Source organism: Chaetodon auriga, chromosome 1 (assembly GCF_051107435.1).
Source record: "Chaetodon auriga isolate fChaAug3 chromosome 1, fChaAug3.hap1, whole genome shotgun sequence".
Taxonomy (NCBI): Eukaryota; Metazoa; Chordata; class Actinopteri; order Chaetodontiformes; family Chaetodontidae; genus Chaetodon; species Chaetodon auriga.
Window position 1 is genome coordinate 8702500 of NC_135074.1, and position 17587 is coordinate 8720086.

The 17587-nt window shown below is 41.4% G+C and overlaps 1 protein-coding gene across 1 annotated transcript; it reads left to right on the forward strand.

The window, feature by feature from the left end:
* Positions 1-3182: 3182 nt before the first annotated feature.
* Positions 3183-16532, forward strand: LOC143328819 (synaptotagmin-5). The gene is made up of 5 exons (XM_076744228.1): positions 3183-3218; positions 5645-6648; positions 11898-12069; positions 13232-13398; positions 13519-16532. Exons 1-5 carry the CDS (start codon positions 3197-3199, stop codon positions 13666-13668), a joined length of 1515 nt encoding a protein of 504 aa, XP_076600343.1. The 5' UTR covers positions 3183-3196; the 3' UTR covers positions 13669-16532.
* The last annotated feature ends 1055 nt before the right edge of the window (positions 16533-17587 follow it).

The window sequence follows — 17587 nt, forward strand, 5'->3', positions numbered from 1 at the left end:
TTAACCCAGGGTCCAGTGAAGCTTAAATTCAGCTCTTTGGCATTACAAACCATCCATATCAAAGCTCTACTGCTCTACTAAGATTTTTTAAAAAGCATGTTTTGAAGATCACATTAAAATTTGGCAACAACTTCCCACAGATACTTACCCACAATACACGATGCCTGGTCCAGCCGAGGAAGACGACCCTGACCAGCCCGTGTGGCAGCTTGTCGTGTCCTTCTGGTGTAAGGGAATGATCGAAGGCATCGTACTGCTGCTCCTCCTCTGGCTCCTCATTCAGGTTCTCTTCATTAAAAATTTGGAAGGTACTGAAATTTAATTAAATTGGAGTGTGGGTTTGAGTGTCTGTGTGTGGGAGCACGATGGCTGTGACTGCCAAGAAATAAAGGTGAGCCAAGATGATACAGTTCTACATATTTTCAATGGTTTACTTGCAGCAAAAATCAGTCAATATTTACTGTAAATGTGTAATACAGTGTATGTAATTTCATTATTCTACTAGCACAACTGCTTCTATTGTACAACCACTGTCGAAAATTAACAAGTAATTTAAAGAGCATGTGAAAAACTGGAAATGTGGTCTCCAGTTCCCTGGTTTCCACATTGTTCAGAGCAACTATTAAAGTGTGTTGTGTAGCTTTTGCTTTACTGTGACAATCAACATGAAATAAGTCAGATTCATGGCTGCAGCTTGTCATTGTATGGCACTTGGCATGGAGTGAACATATCGAGAGAAACATTCAGCAGGGTCCCAACAAGACCGCTGATACTGTCAAAAACATGCACACAGCCCACATACATGATGGCCATGTGTTTCCTGTTAAATCAATATTTTGTTTATACTGACACATTAAATGTTTTTAATGTGACGACTGCAAAACTGACTGAATTTCAGAGCAGAGACTAGAGTAAGAGTGTATCCTAGCATAAAATGTACATTGAACGTTTTGCTGTGTTATTTAAAGATCAACATGCTGACACACAACGCTAAGTCGGTACATTTAAATGGAAGCTCACTCAGCTGTATTCAAGTGAGACGATATTTGGCCCACCCACACAAAAGAAAAAAAGTGACCCTGGGTGCTGGGTGTTATAATGCTTTAATCTGGAGCGACATAAGGCTTCCATTAATTCCCCTGTGGCCTGAGGGCAGCCATATTTATAGCATAACAAAGCCCATGGTTCATGGACAGTCACTCCATTTGCCAACAGGCATGTAATTTCTCTCCAAGATCAGCGATATATTGTATTTTGCTTTGTTGAAAGTTAAAGAGTGTGACAGGTTGTTGAGAGAGATGACAGAATCCTTCCTTTTCAACAATAGCCTGTCTTCTTTATTGGTTGAATTTTCATCACCTGGTGTAACAAGCGAAACACACGGCATGACATGATGAACATGTTGGCAAACAGTTGGCCCTGGCAGACACAGAACGACATTGTCGTGAATTTTGGGTCATAAAATCAGGCCATGCGATGACTGTCAGTCCAGTATTCACTTTAACTTGCTGTCCACTGAGTCCTGAGGAAAACATGTGGCTCTTTAGTTGCTAAAACGAATTGGCCAACAATGGTAAATGTGCTGCAAAGGCCCAGAACATCTCCACGATGAGGAATGTGATGCCAATTCAAAAACATGTCCTAAAATCCAAAGCAAACGTAAATGAAAAAACATGACAGCAAAAACAAATAACAAATACAAAAATGATGCAAAGTTCAAAACTCTGTAAATCAATGCAGCTCTCAGGCTGTTGACTGGATATGCAGCATATTTGTTGCATTTGTTTTCAGTGTGTGTTTTAGACTTTGTGTCTTTTCTGTATTTGCAGCGTGTTTTTTCATTTGCACCATGTTTCAGAGTTGTTGTATGTGTTTTGCATTTCCTCATGTGTTTTTGAATTGGCTTAATTTAAGAGGCTGCAGCTCGTTTCTCCTGATGAAAATAAAGGCTCCATGTTCACCAACTAATTCCTTAAGTTTATTTATTTATTTATTTTTTTAAACTGAAAACAGTAGTAACCCTTTTCACATTGCAACTGATAAAATCTATATCTGTATCTATATCTGTATCTGTATCTATGTGTGTGTGTGTGTGTCTAAGCACAGAGTTGCTGTGTGAGGCCTCACCTTTCAGCAACAGAAGACAGGAAGTCACACTTGTCTTGCTATTTTTCTTGATGCTGGTTTGATCTGAGTTCCTGTTTTGATTTCTGCCCATGATATTCAGCCTTACTGATACATAAAAAGAAAATACATAAAAATACCAATTTGATTCTTTCATTTCCAAACTTGACTCTGTTGAAATACTAATATGAAGTGTGCACTTCAACAAAGCTAAATCTGAAAAGTCTGGCTGCCATAAAGCTCAGATCCATTTTTGCTTATGGACAAACAAACAAACAAAAAACTGTGATATTGGTTTTCACAGTTCACTTCATCAGGCTTCAAGGGTTGAGGTTTTTTTTTTTTTGTGTTCACCTTCTGCCCTCTGCTGGTCATACATTCCTTGAGGCACTGGTGCTTCCTCCCATTATCTTTGCTGTGTCAGCTTCAGACTACAGGACCATAATTATATTTAACTTCAATTAGAAAGACTCACATATTAAGAGTGTTCTCGCAGGCAATAATGACTAACTTCAGGGGGAAGGTGGAAAGATTGTGGAAACAGTCGTCTCTACAAAGTCTTCCTCCTCAATCCACTCTTCCTTTTGCAAATTAGGATTATATAAATGGGATTTCTGTGTGAAGGAGTGGACAGTACAGAGCACATGTGTTTCACTGTCTGAGCTTGTCACACATATGAATTGACAGGGTTATTATTACACTCAACACATTTAGTCGAGTTCCATCAAACATGAAACTTAGGTTTTAGTTTTTAAAAGGCTAGAAATATTAATATTTGTTGTCTACACACATACATTATCCCCCCTTGCCCATCATTTTCGTACGGTCCCTTACTTTCGCCTTGCAAAGTGCGCAGTACAGGACCTAATGACGGTAAGAAAATGACAGTGAAGTGCAGCGCAGGCAGGCTGGACTGTTTGTTGGACAGCAGCGGTCCCTCTCTGTCTCTACCAGTGCGCCTGAAGCCAAAGCCATTGGCTGGCCGGCTCCAGGTCTCTGCGCACTGGCGGTGGAGCGCTCTCATTCACTGCGCTCACACAGACTCCACACACACATCACGCTGAGTGGGAACATGTCGCAGTACACTCTGGGAGGTAGGAAGCCTTAAGTCTTCTTCAGCTTGTGTTTTTTACTTTAAAAGCTTTCCTTCAGTCTGCAGTTTGTCTGTACGGCGGGCTTGTTTTCATTTGTGGCTTCATTATTTTTCTGACTGAAAGGGGAAAAAGGACGCAGCACAGATTTAATAAAATATGTACATACTGTTAGATCTGTACTTTTTCACTGACTTTAAACGTGAAGAGCTGAGGAGGCAGCTGAAGGAGAGGGGTCTTTATGCGCTCAAACACTGAGGCATGAGGCTGCTGCTTATAGCAAGGTGTCCAGAATCCTGTTTGCTTTAGATAACTTTGTATGAATGAGGACCAGCATTTTATAGACAAATAAGATGACCCAGAGGTTAGAATAAGCTTTAAGCATTTTTCTGTCAATGTAAAGTTTATGCATCATCATATTACTATAATACTAATATAGAACTAGTATAATAACTACTACTACTGCTGCATTGTTGTTGCTATATGCATGATGTGGAGACATACGCATCAGGACTAAAATTTCTGAATTAAATGCTGAGGTCTGACCGTTACCTCATTTGGTCTATTATCATGTCCACTGCTGACCAGTCTGAGTCATATTTTAGAGCGATTCCATCAGCTTTTATGCTCCAACATCACTGCTGCATTCAGCCTATCTGGACTTTCATCTGCTAATGGAGGCTGCCTGAGGAGCTCCCTGCTCCTGGACAGGCTCTTTGACAGGGCTGAAATGGATCTGCACTGACAGTTAGCACTCACTTGCTTTGAGAGTGATCTTATCTTTATCAGTATACACATTGTGCAGTGTGCTTTTGCCGTGTGATAAGCCTCATGTGATGAGAGAATTGATGGATGGAGCTTATTGGGACACATCGCTGAGATAATCAGAGGAGATTTGTGTTTTCATTTATCAAGATGTGGCGCACCTGAGCTCAATACATCCTCATATATCAGATCAGAAAAAAAATCACAGGACTCCTCCCTAATAAGTGATAGCGATATTTATAGATGTTTACATTACTCATAGACGTCTTCTATACAGCTTTTAGCAGTAAATGATTTTCATTCTCATTGCTGGTTGTTTACCTTGCAATGCTCAGCAATCCAACCTTGTTTTCACCACTGTGTACCCATGTGTCTGATGCATGAGTCATCCCAATACACCTTCATTATCTGATGTTAAATGCGCGTCAGAGTTCAGCTATAATGGCTTCACTCTCAGTAACTCTGGCAGCTCTGTTATGATTTTATACCCATAGCGCTTTATTTAAAGTTTATGTTCAGGGAAATGAGGGATTTTTCACTTGATGTGATGGTGCAGCAATCTTATCTGTGATTTGCATATTGTCATATGTAATTGTGATATACAGTTGTTTCTATGCTGGGGAACTCTATACTGAACGTATATGTAGAGTAATGCTGTCAGTATGTGGGAAAATGTTGAATCTCACTTGTAATGGATTTTGCATTGTGAATACTGATCATTGCATCTTAAAGGCACATTATGTCATTTCTGACACCAAGCAGGACAGAGTTTGATGATATTGTTATGTAGTGTGGGATCATGGGAGTTATTAAACAACCAACATTGCAGATGAAAATGCATATCGTGCTATCACAAGTGAGCGATTAGTCAGCTAGTTTATCAGCTTCCTTCCTTTCTGAGGTATCAGCTGGTGTTTCCTGTGTTTCCCTGGAAGTTAGAGCTACTAGATGGTGTAAAAGCAATGTGACCAAATGAAATGTGCCATTATTTGCCTTTTCTCTGGGTTTGAACAATGCTGAAAACGTGGGCTCATGTAAGTACACAGCTCAACATAATATGTAACACAGGTCTAGTCATTTTCAGACATTTGTAATGCAGCAATGTCACATACTGTGCCTTTGACTGTTTAAAATAGTAATGCTGTCCACGAATGTGTAATCAGCAAGAAGCTAGAACGATGAATACAAACACACACACATTTGATTGGCAGGAAAATTGACACCAACGCATCATGTGTGCACTGCTCCTACTTTGGATCAAAGCAGTAACTGTGACAATATCGTTTATACAATTACAATTATAGCCCTGAGACATTTCCTCTTTAACCTCATCAGAGTGCAGACACAACAAGATAACGTTTAGACTCAGATGTCTGCAGATCTTTCGTAATGAATTTGGCTCTAGTGATAGTCTCTCTTTCATTTTTTTTCCTACTGACAGGTCACTCAACAGCACACAACTAATTTGATTTGATTGTGACAATTCATTCATTGTCTTCAGCCCTTGTGTCTCTCCTCTCTCTCTTTTCTCTCTCTTTCTTTCTCCCAGTTGCTTTCTTTTTCTTGATCACTCACAGATTAACTCCATCTCACTCTCTTCTGCTCCTCATTAATCCGACTAACTCAATATTAAACCATGGCCGCTTTGTTTTCTGTCTGTTCAGTTCACCTGCAGATCCTGCTGGCTGTGGGTCTGGCTGTGTTCTGCTACTGTCTGGTTCTCGGTTGCATCCTTTGCTGTCGCAGAAGGAAGAGAGTTTCATCGGAGGACAAGGAGGCAGTTTTCTTGTCTGCCCATCCTGCTGAGAGGGTGACTGTGACATTGACTCCATCTCCATGTACGCAGCCTGTCAAGCAGCAGTATGAGGAGCTGGATGGGGACGTGCTGGAGTTCCCTTCCTCTAAAAGCAGCTCCTCTCCCTCTGAGGATGATCTCACTGCTCTGCCCTTTGACCCCAGCCCTACCAGATCAGCTGAGCTGGTGCGGTCTCCTGGGACTTCTTTTCCGTTGCGGCGCCTCAGCACCCCGGCTGTTGCCTGCTCACCCAATAAACGTGCAAGTCACGGCAGAGCCTCTCTGCCCTCCCTCACTAAGCTCAGCCTGGTGTCCAAGTCCCGTCGCGCAATGAGTCGGCGCAGCACCGTGAGCGGAGAGAGTTTCCTTTACAGTGAGAGCAGTCAACTGACTGCTGGTGCTGCTGGAGCCCCCACCCAGCAGGGCGAGCCCTGCCTCGCACAGTATGGCTCTAACTCTCTCTCCATCCCTTCCAAGCCCGCTCCTCTCCTGCACTTCTCCTTGCTCTTCTCCTCGGCTTGTGGCACCCTGGTGGTCAACATCCTGGGGCTCTCTGGTGCCAGTCGAAGGCGCAGCGGGCTGTTTGTCCGGGCCAGCCTTCCTCCCCTCTGCCCCTCACCTCAGCAGATAGCCTCTCGGCGCCGCAGCCTCAGCCCAGACCTCCACAGCCAGAGCTTTGTGCTGCAGGTGGGCTCTGTGGAAGAGCTGCGCACCTGCACCTTGAGACTCGCTGTCTACAGCAGGGACTTCTCAGGCCTAAGAGAGGCTGCGCTGGGGGTGGTGGAGCTGCCCTGTGAGCAGATGGATTGGGAGCCTGACACTACGACCACCTACACCAGGCAGCTTAGCCCAACTAAAAGCAAGCTGAAAAAGGTATATGGTGATTGGATGATTAAATTCACTTGAAGTATGCATTAAAATTCAGCTTTAACTATAAGAGAACACACAAAAGTGTACTGAAAAACAGTTGTCAGAACACTGCAGATTGCACATTAAATTTCTTCTTACTCAAACCCAAGTAGGACTTGCCTGTCAGCAACTGGAGCTGAGCCCAAACGGGCCCGAGGAACTAAGTCAAGGTGTCTGCAGAGTCTAGTGAAAGTGACAATGAGCATTTGTTATGAGTTGCTTACAAAAATCATTCATCATTTCAGGAAATACACTTATTTGCCTTCTGACTGAGAGTTAGATGAGAAGATTGACACCTTCTTACTTGAAATGACTGTCAGCAGCTGTTAGCTTAGCTTAGCACAAAGACTGGAAACACAAGGAAGCTGCTATCCCGGCTCTGTTCATCGCTAACAAAATCTTGTCCTCTAAAGCTCATTAATTAACATGAATAAGTCTTGTGCTGAAACTACTTCTTGGCTGTGCACAGTGACAAAAGCCAGTTTAGCTGTTTCTGCCTGTTTCCAGTCTTTATCCCACCGTAAGTTAACTGGTTGATGGCTGCAACTTTATACTGAATGGACAGACATGAGAGTGGTATGGATCGTTTTATCTGACTCCCGGTAAGAAAGTGAAGAAACATATCTCCCAAAATGTCAAAAAATGAAAGGAAGCAATCTCTAACATGATTAGATATTCAAGCCAGTAGAGTAATTTCACTGGCTGGCTAAAGATGCAGTGTGTGTTGTTTATGTTAGGAGGCTCTGTCTCAGGTCCTTTTGTCAGATCCAGTCCAAATGTTGCACAGATCTGAAGTAAAAGGTCTATTTGAGTTAAAACAGACAAAATGGACAATAGCGTGTGGATGAGAGTTTGAGTTCTTCAGGCACTTGTGTCCCAATCTCAAATTCAGATTAATGCAGGGTAGATTGTGGGCTTTGTGTTTGTCTGTGTATGTGTGTTTCTGAGTGGTGGGGAGTATAACTCCTTCTTTGGCCACTGACTGTTTGCACTTTTGAACTGCTCTCCCTGACCACAGTGAAAGTACGACGTCATTTCTTTCAAAAACCTTTGAACAAAATCTGCATCTTCAGTTGCTTTAACGCAGAGGGACACTATGCACGCAGGCCTGCAGTAAAAACAGCAGATATCATATTTTATCCATGAAGGAATGTAGCGTCTAATCAGTTCTCCCATTAGTTTTCCGCTGTTGTTAGTCATGGTGACATTGTTGTTAGTGACTGCAGAGCAAACAAGCAGAGTGCAGCAAGATGGCAGCGCGCCCACACCGTGCCCTCTGCAGCTCTGTTGAAGCACTGCCAGAGGTCATTAATAACAGGCCTGTGACAGCAGGAGTCCTGGACATTACTCAGTCAGTCGCTTTTGTAGTGTGCTTGGTGGGTGGGGGGTATCAGGTCTCCCATTTTACAGTTATGTGAAAATCAGAGTCAGGTGTACTCCCCTTTCGCCCTCCTTTCATGTCCATGTATGATGCCACATCTTAAACACACACACACACACACACACACACACACACACACACACACACACACTGTCCTCTTTCTCAGTGACATCAGCTGCTGGGTGTGAAGGAGGTGGCTTTGAAAGAATAGATACAGAGTGGGTGTGTATACAGAGGCTGTGCAGTTGTGACTCCCTCTTTTCATGCTGACACTTCCCGGATTTATAGTAAAACTCCATGTTTTTTAATCAGTGTAATGGGACCAGCTGGAGTATTGATGATTATTCATCTGCATGACATTACTTGTTTTGACATTTCATGGGAGTAGGGAGCATGACGTGGCAGGAACTGTGCATTGTAGCACAAGAGCAGGCTCATCACGACAGAGCTGCTGTTGATTGTTAGGATGAAATGGGTTAAGTTAGTTTCTGACCATGCACGCTCTTTTTTTTTACAATCCTTCTGTGGCCATTAACCTCAGCCTTCCGTTGTCAGCCAATAAGATGAAAAATACGACTAGTATAAGGAATGCATATAGGGATGATACATCTTTAATCATTAGACAGAACTGCGAATAAGTAATATTTGGTCCATAACAAACGTTTCGTGATATGTTGCTGCATTACACTGGGATCCCTCTAGACTTGTTTTGTTGGTCCCTGTGCTATAATTGAGGTAATGTTCTGGGTCTCTTTGGCCTGCTAGACGTTCACCTTTTATCCTGAGGTGCTCATTTACTTCAGTTCCACACAATTTTGTGCAGGGCTTTCGCTTCAAATTGGCTTATTTGAGCTTGTGGGCTGAAAGCAGATGCCCATAGCTTCTATATATATACTGTATATATGTACATACATATATATACATATATATAAAACAGACCTTTGTTTTTTGTTTGTTTGTTCTGGGCCAAGGTGAAAAGAGCAGTCAGTCACAGGTTGCTGAGTTGGAGTTTGGTACTCAACATTATTAGCAATCATTCCACATCACAGGGAGTTCCCCACCACAGAATGTCTGCAGAACAAACTCAGCTCTGATATGCCACTGGATTATCAATCTCATAGAGCTAAACTGTCAGCAGAGATAACCTACTAACTTATTCAACAGACAGAGAACAACATGATCATCTCATTGATTTGTATTTTAGCCCTGGAAGAATATTTTTGTCTTTACCTTGCTGCATGTTTAATTTTGTCTCTATTGTATTTGGGATCTTATTTCATGGTGACCCAACTGTCTTTAATTATGGTATTATACAACAAATATGCATGTTTTAAAGGAAACATAATCACAAATGGATTACAGTTTCTGTTAACATAATGAGGAAATGTTAATGACCCTATCTGGCACAAAAATGTTGATACTCAACATATCAGTAAAATGTTCACTGACAATGTATGTGATTTGTTTTCTGCCAAAATATCCATTCCTGTGTTCCTATAACTGTGTTATGGTTATGGGAGGCACTGGCAACATTTGGATAAGGTATACAAAAGATTATGTTCTGGTTTAATCAAGAGAAAGTGACTTCAGACACAATATGATTATTAACATTTAAGTGAAACCAAATCTTTCTCTAACCATAGACGGAAACCTGTTTTGCACACCCACCATACACACTGGCCACCTCTGCTTCAGTTCAAATGATGACTTTTGCCACTGCAATGTAATTGGGAAAACAGTTTAATTTATTCCCTGATTCTGGGCGTCTATTGGAAAAAAAACCTGGACATTTCAATCACAAAGGCATTAATGCATCTGTTACTGGAACACTGTTGGAAGTACAAACACGCTTAATGTGAAGCAGACTTCTTACCGAGTTATATGATAGCACAGGATTTCCTCCTTTCTTACTTAAAGTGCTGTTCAGCAGCAATGCATTCAATGCTGCCACCAGTGACCAGGTATTATATCGCAACAATTTCGATTACAACGTCTCATTTATACAATCTTTATTTTATTGTATTGAATAGATATTAGATATAGATAGATAGATATTATATATAAGAGATATTTTACTATGCCAAGATAGCAGAGTGGCCTACAGACTGCACTGCTGCACTGAGCGGCTCCTGTGAAGGTGAAGTTGTTGCTGATAGTGTGAATTTTCAGTCAATCATTCCTGCATCGATAATGGTCAGACCACAGGGAGACGTCGGTCTGTCTCAAATTGCTTTTTGCCCTCTCCTCTGAGGCCTCCACGCTTTGGAGATCACTGAATGACTCATATAATCACTCTGTTAGGGTCTGTTATGTAACCCAAGATATCTAGACGGAACATAGTTACCAAATGATAACCGACTTCTGCAGTATCACTGCTAAGATAAGAGCCAGAAAATTACATAAAGTCATGCTCTATCTAATTAAAATGTAAGATTTAACATGAAAGTACTTTCTCCAGGTATTTTTTAAAATAGAAATACATTTTGAGAATGTGGACCACGCAGTGATGCAGCCCGAGTTTCAGAACAACTTTAAACTGAATAACCTCGTCTCTGCCATGACAGTTTTAGAGAAAGCAGGGATGCAGCACAGTTTTTACTGCTTCATGAAGGACGGGGGGGGGGAGTGGTTTATGAGGAAAAAAAACAACGATATGGCATCTCTTTGCTTTAAATGTATTTTGCTTCATATTAAATCACCTTAATGATGGTAAGATGTATAAAAACTAAAACGCTTGGAGTCAAATATTGTATACTCATGCTGAGTTGTAATATCTCCATCACTGTATCATGAATCAGGGGCTGCCTCTCTCAGATGAATCTATATACTGCATGTGAAGGCGTATTGAGCTCAGTTTAAGGGACCAAAACTAATGTTGAAAATTGTCACATGTTACCATGAGGAAGCTGCCTCTGACCAGCCAATGACCTGAGCAGCATCAGCTGGAAACTCCAGGAAGGTTGAAAAAGCACTCCCCTGAAAAACAAATCTTTTGCTGCAGCTTTAAGGTTTGTTTGACAACGTGTGTTTGCAGGATAACATGTCTCCTTTGTAAAGGCAGTGTAAGTGTGAGTGACGGTCTCTGAGGCGAAGCACTAGTGACAGACAGACGCAGTGAACCGAAACCCAGTTGCTGGATGAAAACGCCTTCACACTCTGCTGCCCGGCCTCAGCAAGCCGCTGGCGGGCTATGATTCCGCCACTTGACAGACTGTGACTCAGCAGACCCCAAACAATGCAAGCTAATGAGATCTGACATGAAATCAGATGGAAATTGCCATCATACTTACACATTAGATGTTACTTTTATCCAAAGTGCCTCAGTGCATGAACATCTGTATTATTTTAGGATGAATGGTCAAATTGGCAAACAAAATGCTTGTCCCTGACAGCCACATGTAACTGTGACCAATATTACTGATTAGCTTGAAGTGGTTTAAAATGTGATTCAGATTTAGTCCAGCTGAGCTCCTCAGGCAGGTCAATCCAAGATGCCTCGTGAATAAAAACAGATTATATTTTGGATATGTTCCATCATTCCTGCAGAAAAACTGATTGAGATTGAAGCTTTTGAAGCTCCAGTGTGTAGGATTTAGTGGCATCTAATGTTGGTCGAGTCAGTCACTGACAACTGTAGAATCATATTCATTAGCATGGCTTTTAAGTGCTTTACAGCCTGAATCTAATCTCTTGGTTTCTCTCCTTGGTCTCATTTCATTCCCAGTCTCCCAAAGGATAAAGGGAACATCTGCCGAGTGAAAGAAGACATTTTTCTCCCTCTTGCTAAATCTCTCCCATTTTGTCTTTTTTCTCTCGGTTGTGCTCTGCTCAGAGTGTGAGTTCTCAGGAAACGCTGGGCCGCAGGAAGAGCTCGGTGTGTGCGCCACGGGCTTTGGGCCAGCTGTTCATCCTGCTGCAGTACCAGACGCTGGCCCAGCGCATCAAGGTGATGGTCCGAAAGGCTGAAAATCTGGCCAAGCTCACACGGATCCCAGGAGCTCCAGGTAAAGACCCCCCCAAAAAATCCCCATGCCCAAACAATAAAATCAGTTGTTTGTCACTGTCTTATGTTTCCTAATCTGGTGCACCTAACAGCAGGATTACATGTCCCTCTTATGAAAAAGACCAAATAGGTTGTTTGGTGGTATCTGTGTGTAGTTAAGGTCTGGTCATGTTTGGCCAGCTCAGCTACTCTGATAAGATTAGGGAAAGATAACAGTCTCACACTGCGTCAGTGTTTGCTTCAAAGGAGGTTGCTTTTTAGAAAACATGAAAATAGATTGTCTGAAGCATTTGAGCAAATGAAAGGCTCGCATGGCTAGCTTTTTTGGAGAAGATACCCTCTGAGTGATACAATAACAACTGGTTTGATTTAGTTAAGAAAAACAAAGAGAAATACATGCAGTAATTCAAATTCTAATTTCTTTAAAAAACCTGCAATAACTGATGTTATTTGAAGTCTTTGAGGCAACAGAAATGACTTATTTAGTACTAAACTATTTCTGCATGAATGCACTGGCTAACATGTAAACTGCTCATAAGGTTTCCAGCCTCTGTCTGTATTCTGCTGTGTTGCCTCATCCTCAGTCAGACAGACCGGATCCCTGATTGGCTTGTAGTATAATCAGATTAGGAACCGATCAGCCCGGTGTCATTTCCCCTCCTGTCTGTATCGTATCTCAGTGCGCCTGATTTAAAGCGCTGCTTTTATGATGCCGGTCAGGAGAGGAAGCAGCAGATTCTGTAAACAACTTTGATGATTTGCTTCTCCGCACTGAAACTACAGGGTTAGTTGGGTGGTGAGCTTCAAGATCAAATATTTCCTCAAATCAGTGAGTGCATGCCCTCTGCAGATGCATGATTCCTCTCTGACAATGACGCATTGCTTTTTAATTTTAGCAAATCCAATTAGCATGCTGGAGTGGATTTACAGGGGAAATCATATTTTGCAAGTGATGATAGAGATTTGGGGACTGTGACAGTGGAGAGGTGCTCAAAGAGGGTTGTGAAGAGGTGGCTCATCGTACATAGACTGTTTCATGTGGAGATAAAACAGCACATGACTACAGTGAGCCTACATTCATTTGCAGCCAACAGACATCTTAATATCAATGCTGTCTGGCAAAAATACACTGAATCATGACTGATGTCTTTTTTTTCCCACAGACCACTATGTTGTTATCAACCTGCGTCAGGACGGGAAAATCATTGGTACAAAGGAGACCAAAGGGGCCAGCGGTCCAAACCCCATCTGGAACGCTCCATTCCTGTTTGACCTCCCCCCAGGCGACATCACTCAGCTGCCATTGGTCCTTGAGTTTATCGTTATGCAGGTAGGAAGTTCTATGTTAATTGCCAAACATTACATGCAGTTTTCTGTTACTATGCTGACACACCGGTAACTAAATATCTCCACGCTTTTTAAAAATTCAGTTATCTCTGTGTACATACAGGGCCGTCTCTACACTAAGAGCAGTATTCTGGGTCGCGTGTTGATTGGCAGCCATGTTTCAGAGGCAGGACAGGGACACTGGAAGGAAATGTGCAGCCGGGGGCAAACAGAGACGGCTCGCTGGCACACCGTTCAGTCGGATGTGCTGTAGGACTGATGGACTGCGCTGCTGTCCCTCCTCCGCCCAGAGTGAAACAGAGAGGTGGAGTTAGGAGGGGATAACAACAAGTGGATGAACAAGTGTTTATTTTTAGGTCTGTTGTGGATTTTTGGTAGCTATGGCAACCTTGTTAGTGTCCCATGTCATTTATCAACACATAATGTTTATGAATTAAATAAGTGGAAGGACAAATATCAGTCAAACATGAAAATGGGCCATGAGTATTGACAGATATTTGGAGGATGAAGCACTGCTCGCTGTGTGGAGGAGGGATGTGCTGCAGCTTTCTCCATGCCAACAGTACTCTGCATCCCAGCATTGCCTTTGTCAGTATCCACTGTGACTTGTAGTCTGGATGTATGCAACTTGTGCTGACGTAGTGGTACTGTTCGTATTGTGCCCAGAGGCTACATGTTAATGTCCACTAGAACTTGATGGATATCCATAAATGTGCAAAGTGACTGAGCTTATATGTTGCCACTGTGCTAGTAGTTTGCTGTGGTGTATTATATTGTGCCAGTATTCGTCCACATACTGTAAACACCTCTCTGTGCTACTACTGTGTGTATGAGGCCATTACAGTGGCCTCCCCTTGTGTGGCATGCCTGCTGAATTATTGTTTTTTTTTGTTCATTTCCCAACATGATATGTTTGTTTCGGCCTCTTTTCATCCACTGGACGCTACAACAAACATATGGGGGCTTGATGATGCCACAACTTACGTTCTGAACAACTAATTTTAATGACCTTTAAATTTAAATTTAGTCTTAAGTTCAGACTAATGACTCTAAAAGTATGAAAAAACTCAGAAAACAGTCAAAATTGAGCACAATTTAATCCACAAGGTTAACTGGTATCTGAAAAATACTGTCTGTCATTATCAGTATTAAAAACAAGAGTTTGAAGGTGAACGCCACAGTGTCCAGGTTGTAATAAAAGATCTTTATGACTAATGACTCATCAAAAAATATGAAAGCACTCAGAAAACAATTATCACCAATAATTATAATAATAATCACCAAGGTTAAACATTGTCCAAAAATACTGTGTAGGAATCACTTTGAACCATTATTAATATTCTTCAATAACCAAATCGCATCTTAAATGCCACTGAAATAATGCTGCACTTTGTGCTGGGTGTGAGGGCCAGCAGGGTTTCCATTTTCGGGAAAACATCCACAAAACAGGCTGCAATGTAATCCCTCCGGGCATCTGTGCACTGTCAATGAACGCCCACTAAAAGTGTTTGTTTTTGCCACTGACAGGCTCAGATTGTTATTCTGAGTGTCTGACAACATTATGGAAAGACCTTTTTGGTCAAGCCTAAGGTAATTTTTGTTTAATCAGACACAGCTGTTATATTGCTGTCATCAAAATCCACCAGACACACAATTCAAAGTCAAGAGAAACAAAATAAAACTCAACTAAACCTTCTTGGTTTGTCTTTTGACTGTTCCAACAATCACCACCATCTCTGGTTTAGCCAAAATAAATCCTTTATTTACCTGAGAGAGAGGGTGGACACCAGGGAAGCAGCAGGGCAAATGGTGTGAAGAGCCAGAACATGTACACATCTAACTCATGAATAACTTTCACTGGACACTTTGACTGCAAAGATTTAAATATGTCGGCTTGAACAGATTTTCCCATTAAAAAACAGACAGTAAACAGTAATTACTGGTTAACACAAACCCTGCTGTGCTTTATTAACACATTTCTATGTAAGTTAAAGGTGCACATCAATAAAATAATAAATATAGCTGACAAACATTTCTGGTGCCAACTAGCACATTAAACAACTTTTAATGGTCAACTACTTATGGACGTCCCTATTACTGACCTGGTTTTAATGAATGATGCTCAGTCGTCTGCATTTGGCCTGTGAATGCGCAGTAAATGCATAATAAAAGTTTTCTGTAAGAGCTGATGCAAAGCAGATGAATACAAGAATGAAGAACCTCGTTAGATTTTCTCCGCTGTGCTGCTGTTCAATAGGACGTCTTTGCTAGCCAGGTGATTGTGGCCAAGCAGCAGCATTACCAAATAACATTAGTGACTGACACTACTGTGCTGAACACTGACCTCCTGCACTCCACACTGTGGCTCCCTTGCTGTGGGATTTTATTATTGAACATAATCTGCAGCAGTCATCTCAATACAAGTGAGGCCCCAGTGAAGAATAACATTAAACTTGATGACAGCCGGACTGTCTTTGCATGGGCTGAGTTCTTTTCTGCAGTCAGTGGAGCACTGTTAAGTACAAACTGCAATAGATGTGATCTATTTTAGACAGGCTATCAAAAACCAACGCGTGAATTAAATTATCCATCATTCAGTCAATCAATGTCAGATTTATTACATACTTTTTTCTTTCTCTTCTTTGGTTGGATAATTAAGTAAGACAACTAAAACAACTAAAACAACTGTCAGTCAGTTGGAATACAAGTCTGACTTTCTGTCCTTTGTTTATCCCTGACATTTGTCTCTTCTCTTATTGTCAGCATTACATACAAGAGTTTAAAGGTCATCATCATTTCATAAGAACACTTTCATTGGAATATTTGAAAAGTGTGACACCTGCTCTAACAAAGTGAAGGAGGTTTGAACGCACCAGTTCTTAACATTTATTTGTCAGCCTTCAAGTATTATGATGGCAGGAAATGTAATGTGTATTTAACACTAAAGTAATGTGTTTTTGGGTTCTAGAAATGAATTGTGTTTGTACTTATTGTATATTGACCATGTAGATGCCTGCTGATGGCATGTATTGTCAACTGTATATGAATGTCTTTACTTTTAAAAGGGAACAGTCTCAGAATTTAAAATAAATCGATATATATATATTGTATAATGGACTTTTGCCAAAAAGACGTGGTTTTTACTGAGTTTGGTTGATAACGCACAAATACAGAAACATGTTGCAAATACACACAACACAACCAAGAACACGCTGCCGGGCGCACAGCTGAGAATGGATCTGTTTGCAGGGGACACAAAAATTGATGAAACCAGCTGGAACATGTTTCTTATTGAACATAATGTCAGCACAATGTGTCACAGTTTCCTGTGTGTTTATGGTCAGATTATTTGATTTAGGCTAACAATAAGCAAAAGCCTAAGGCTAGGTTAGCAGCAGATATCCACTATCTTACATGAATCATTCTCCTATGTGCCACTGTACATGCAGTGTGTTTCTGTGTCAAATTAATGAAGGTGTTTTCTCAATTTGCACGTGTTTTGTTAAGTTGCGGTGCGTTGAGCTCTCTCAGGTAGCTAGAAGCTTCCACAGTGTTGTTACTGTGGGGCAAGAACAATGACAAAAATTGGCATTGAAAAAGGAAGCACTCTCAGTCATTGAAACACTTGTATTGGAAAAAGTTGTATTGGCACTGACACAAGTTTTATTTTCAATGCCAAAATGTTTCCATTGACAGTAAGTAACTAAACTCCTCAGACGTTATGACAGCGTCATGCTGACTTTATGGGAAAATGGGGATAGTTTTTGCTTCACAGCTGGGACACTCAGTAAAAGAAAAGTCAATAAAAGTCAATTGTATGCAGTTCTTAAACTAAAATTCAATGGGTCCACAGAGACAGTCAATCATGTTGCTCTGATTACTGGAAAAGCATAATAAAATTCTGTTTTAAGGCAGAATTTCCCCTTAATGACCATTTCTATTCCTGAAACATGTGCAGACCTGTCCCCTGGCCTTTCATGGTGGATTTTTCACCCTGCCTGCATTCAAATCATCTCGTCCTGACTGAGATGTTGTGGCAAATGTATGCTATATGACCATATGTGTTAGTCATTGTTTCCTGTTCACAGCGGGTGACATCCCTCCTGATAGTTATAAATATCCATGGGATGTGCAGTCCAAAAGTGATGTAATCTAACTCCCAGGGTGATCTT

Bases quoted from the DNA above. Each gene is read 5' to 3' on its own strand.
- LOC143328819 (XM_076744228.1), top strand. From the start codon at position 3,197: ATGTCGCAGTACACTCTGGGAG. The intron at 3,219-5,644 runs GTAGGAAGCCTT...CTGTCTGTTCAG, and splicing joins GTCGCAGTACACTCTGGGAG to TTCACCTGCAGATCCTGCTG. The intron at 13,399-13,518 runs GTAGGAAGTTCT...GTGTACATACAG, and splicing joins TTGAGTTTATCGTTATGCAG to GGCCGTCTCTACACTAAGAG.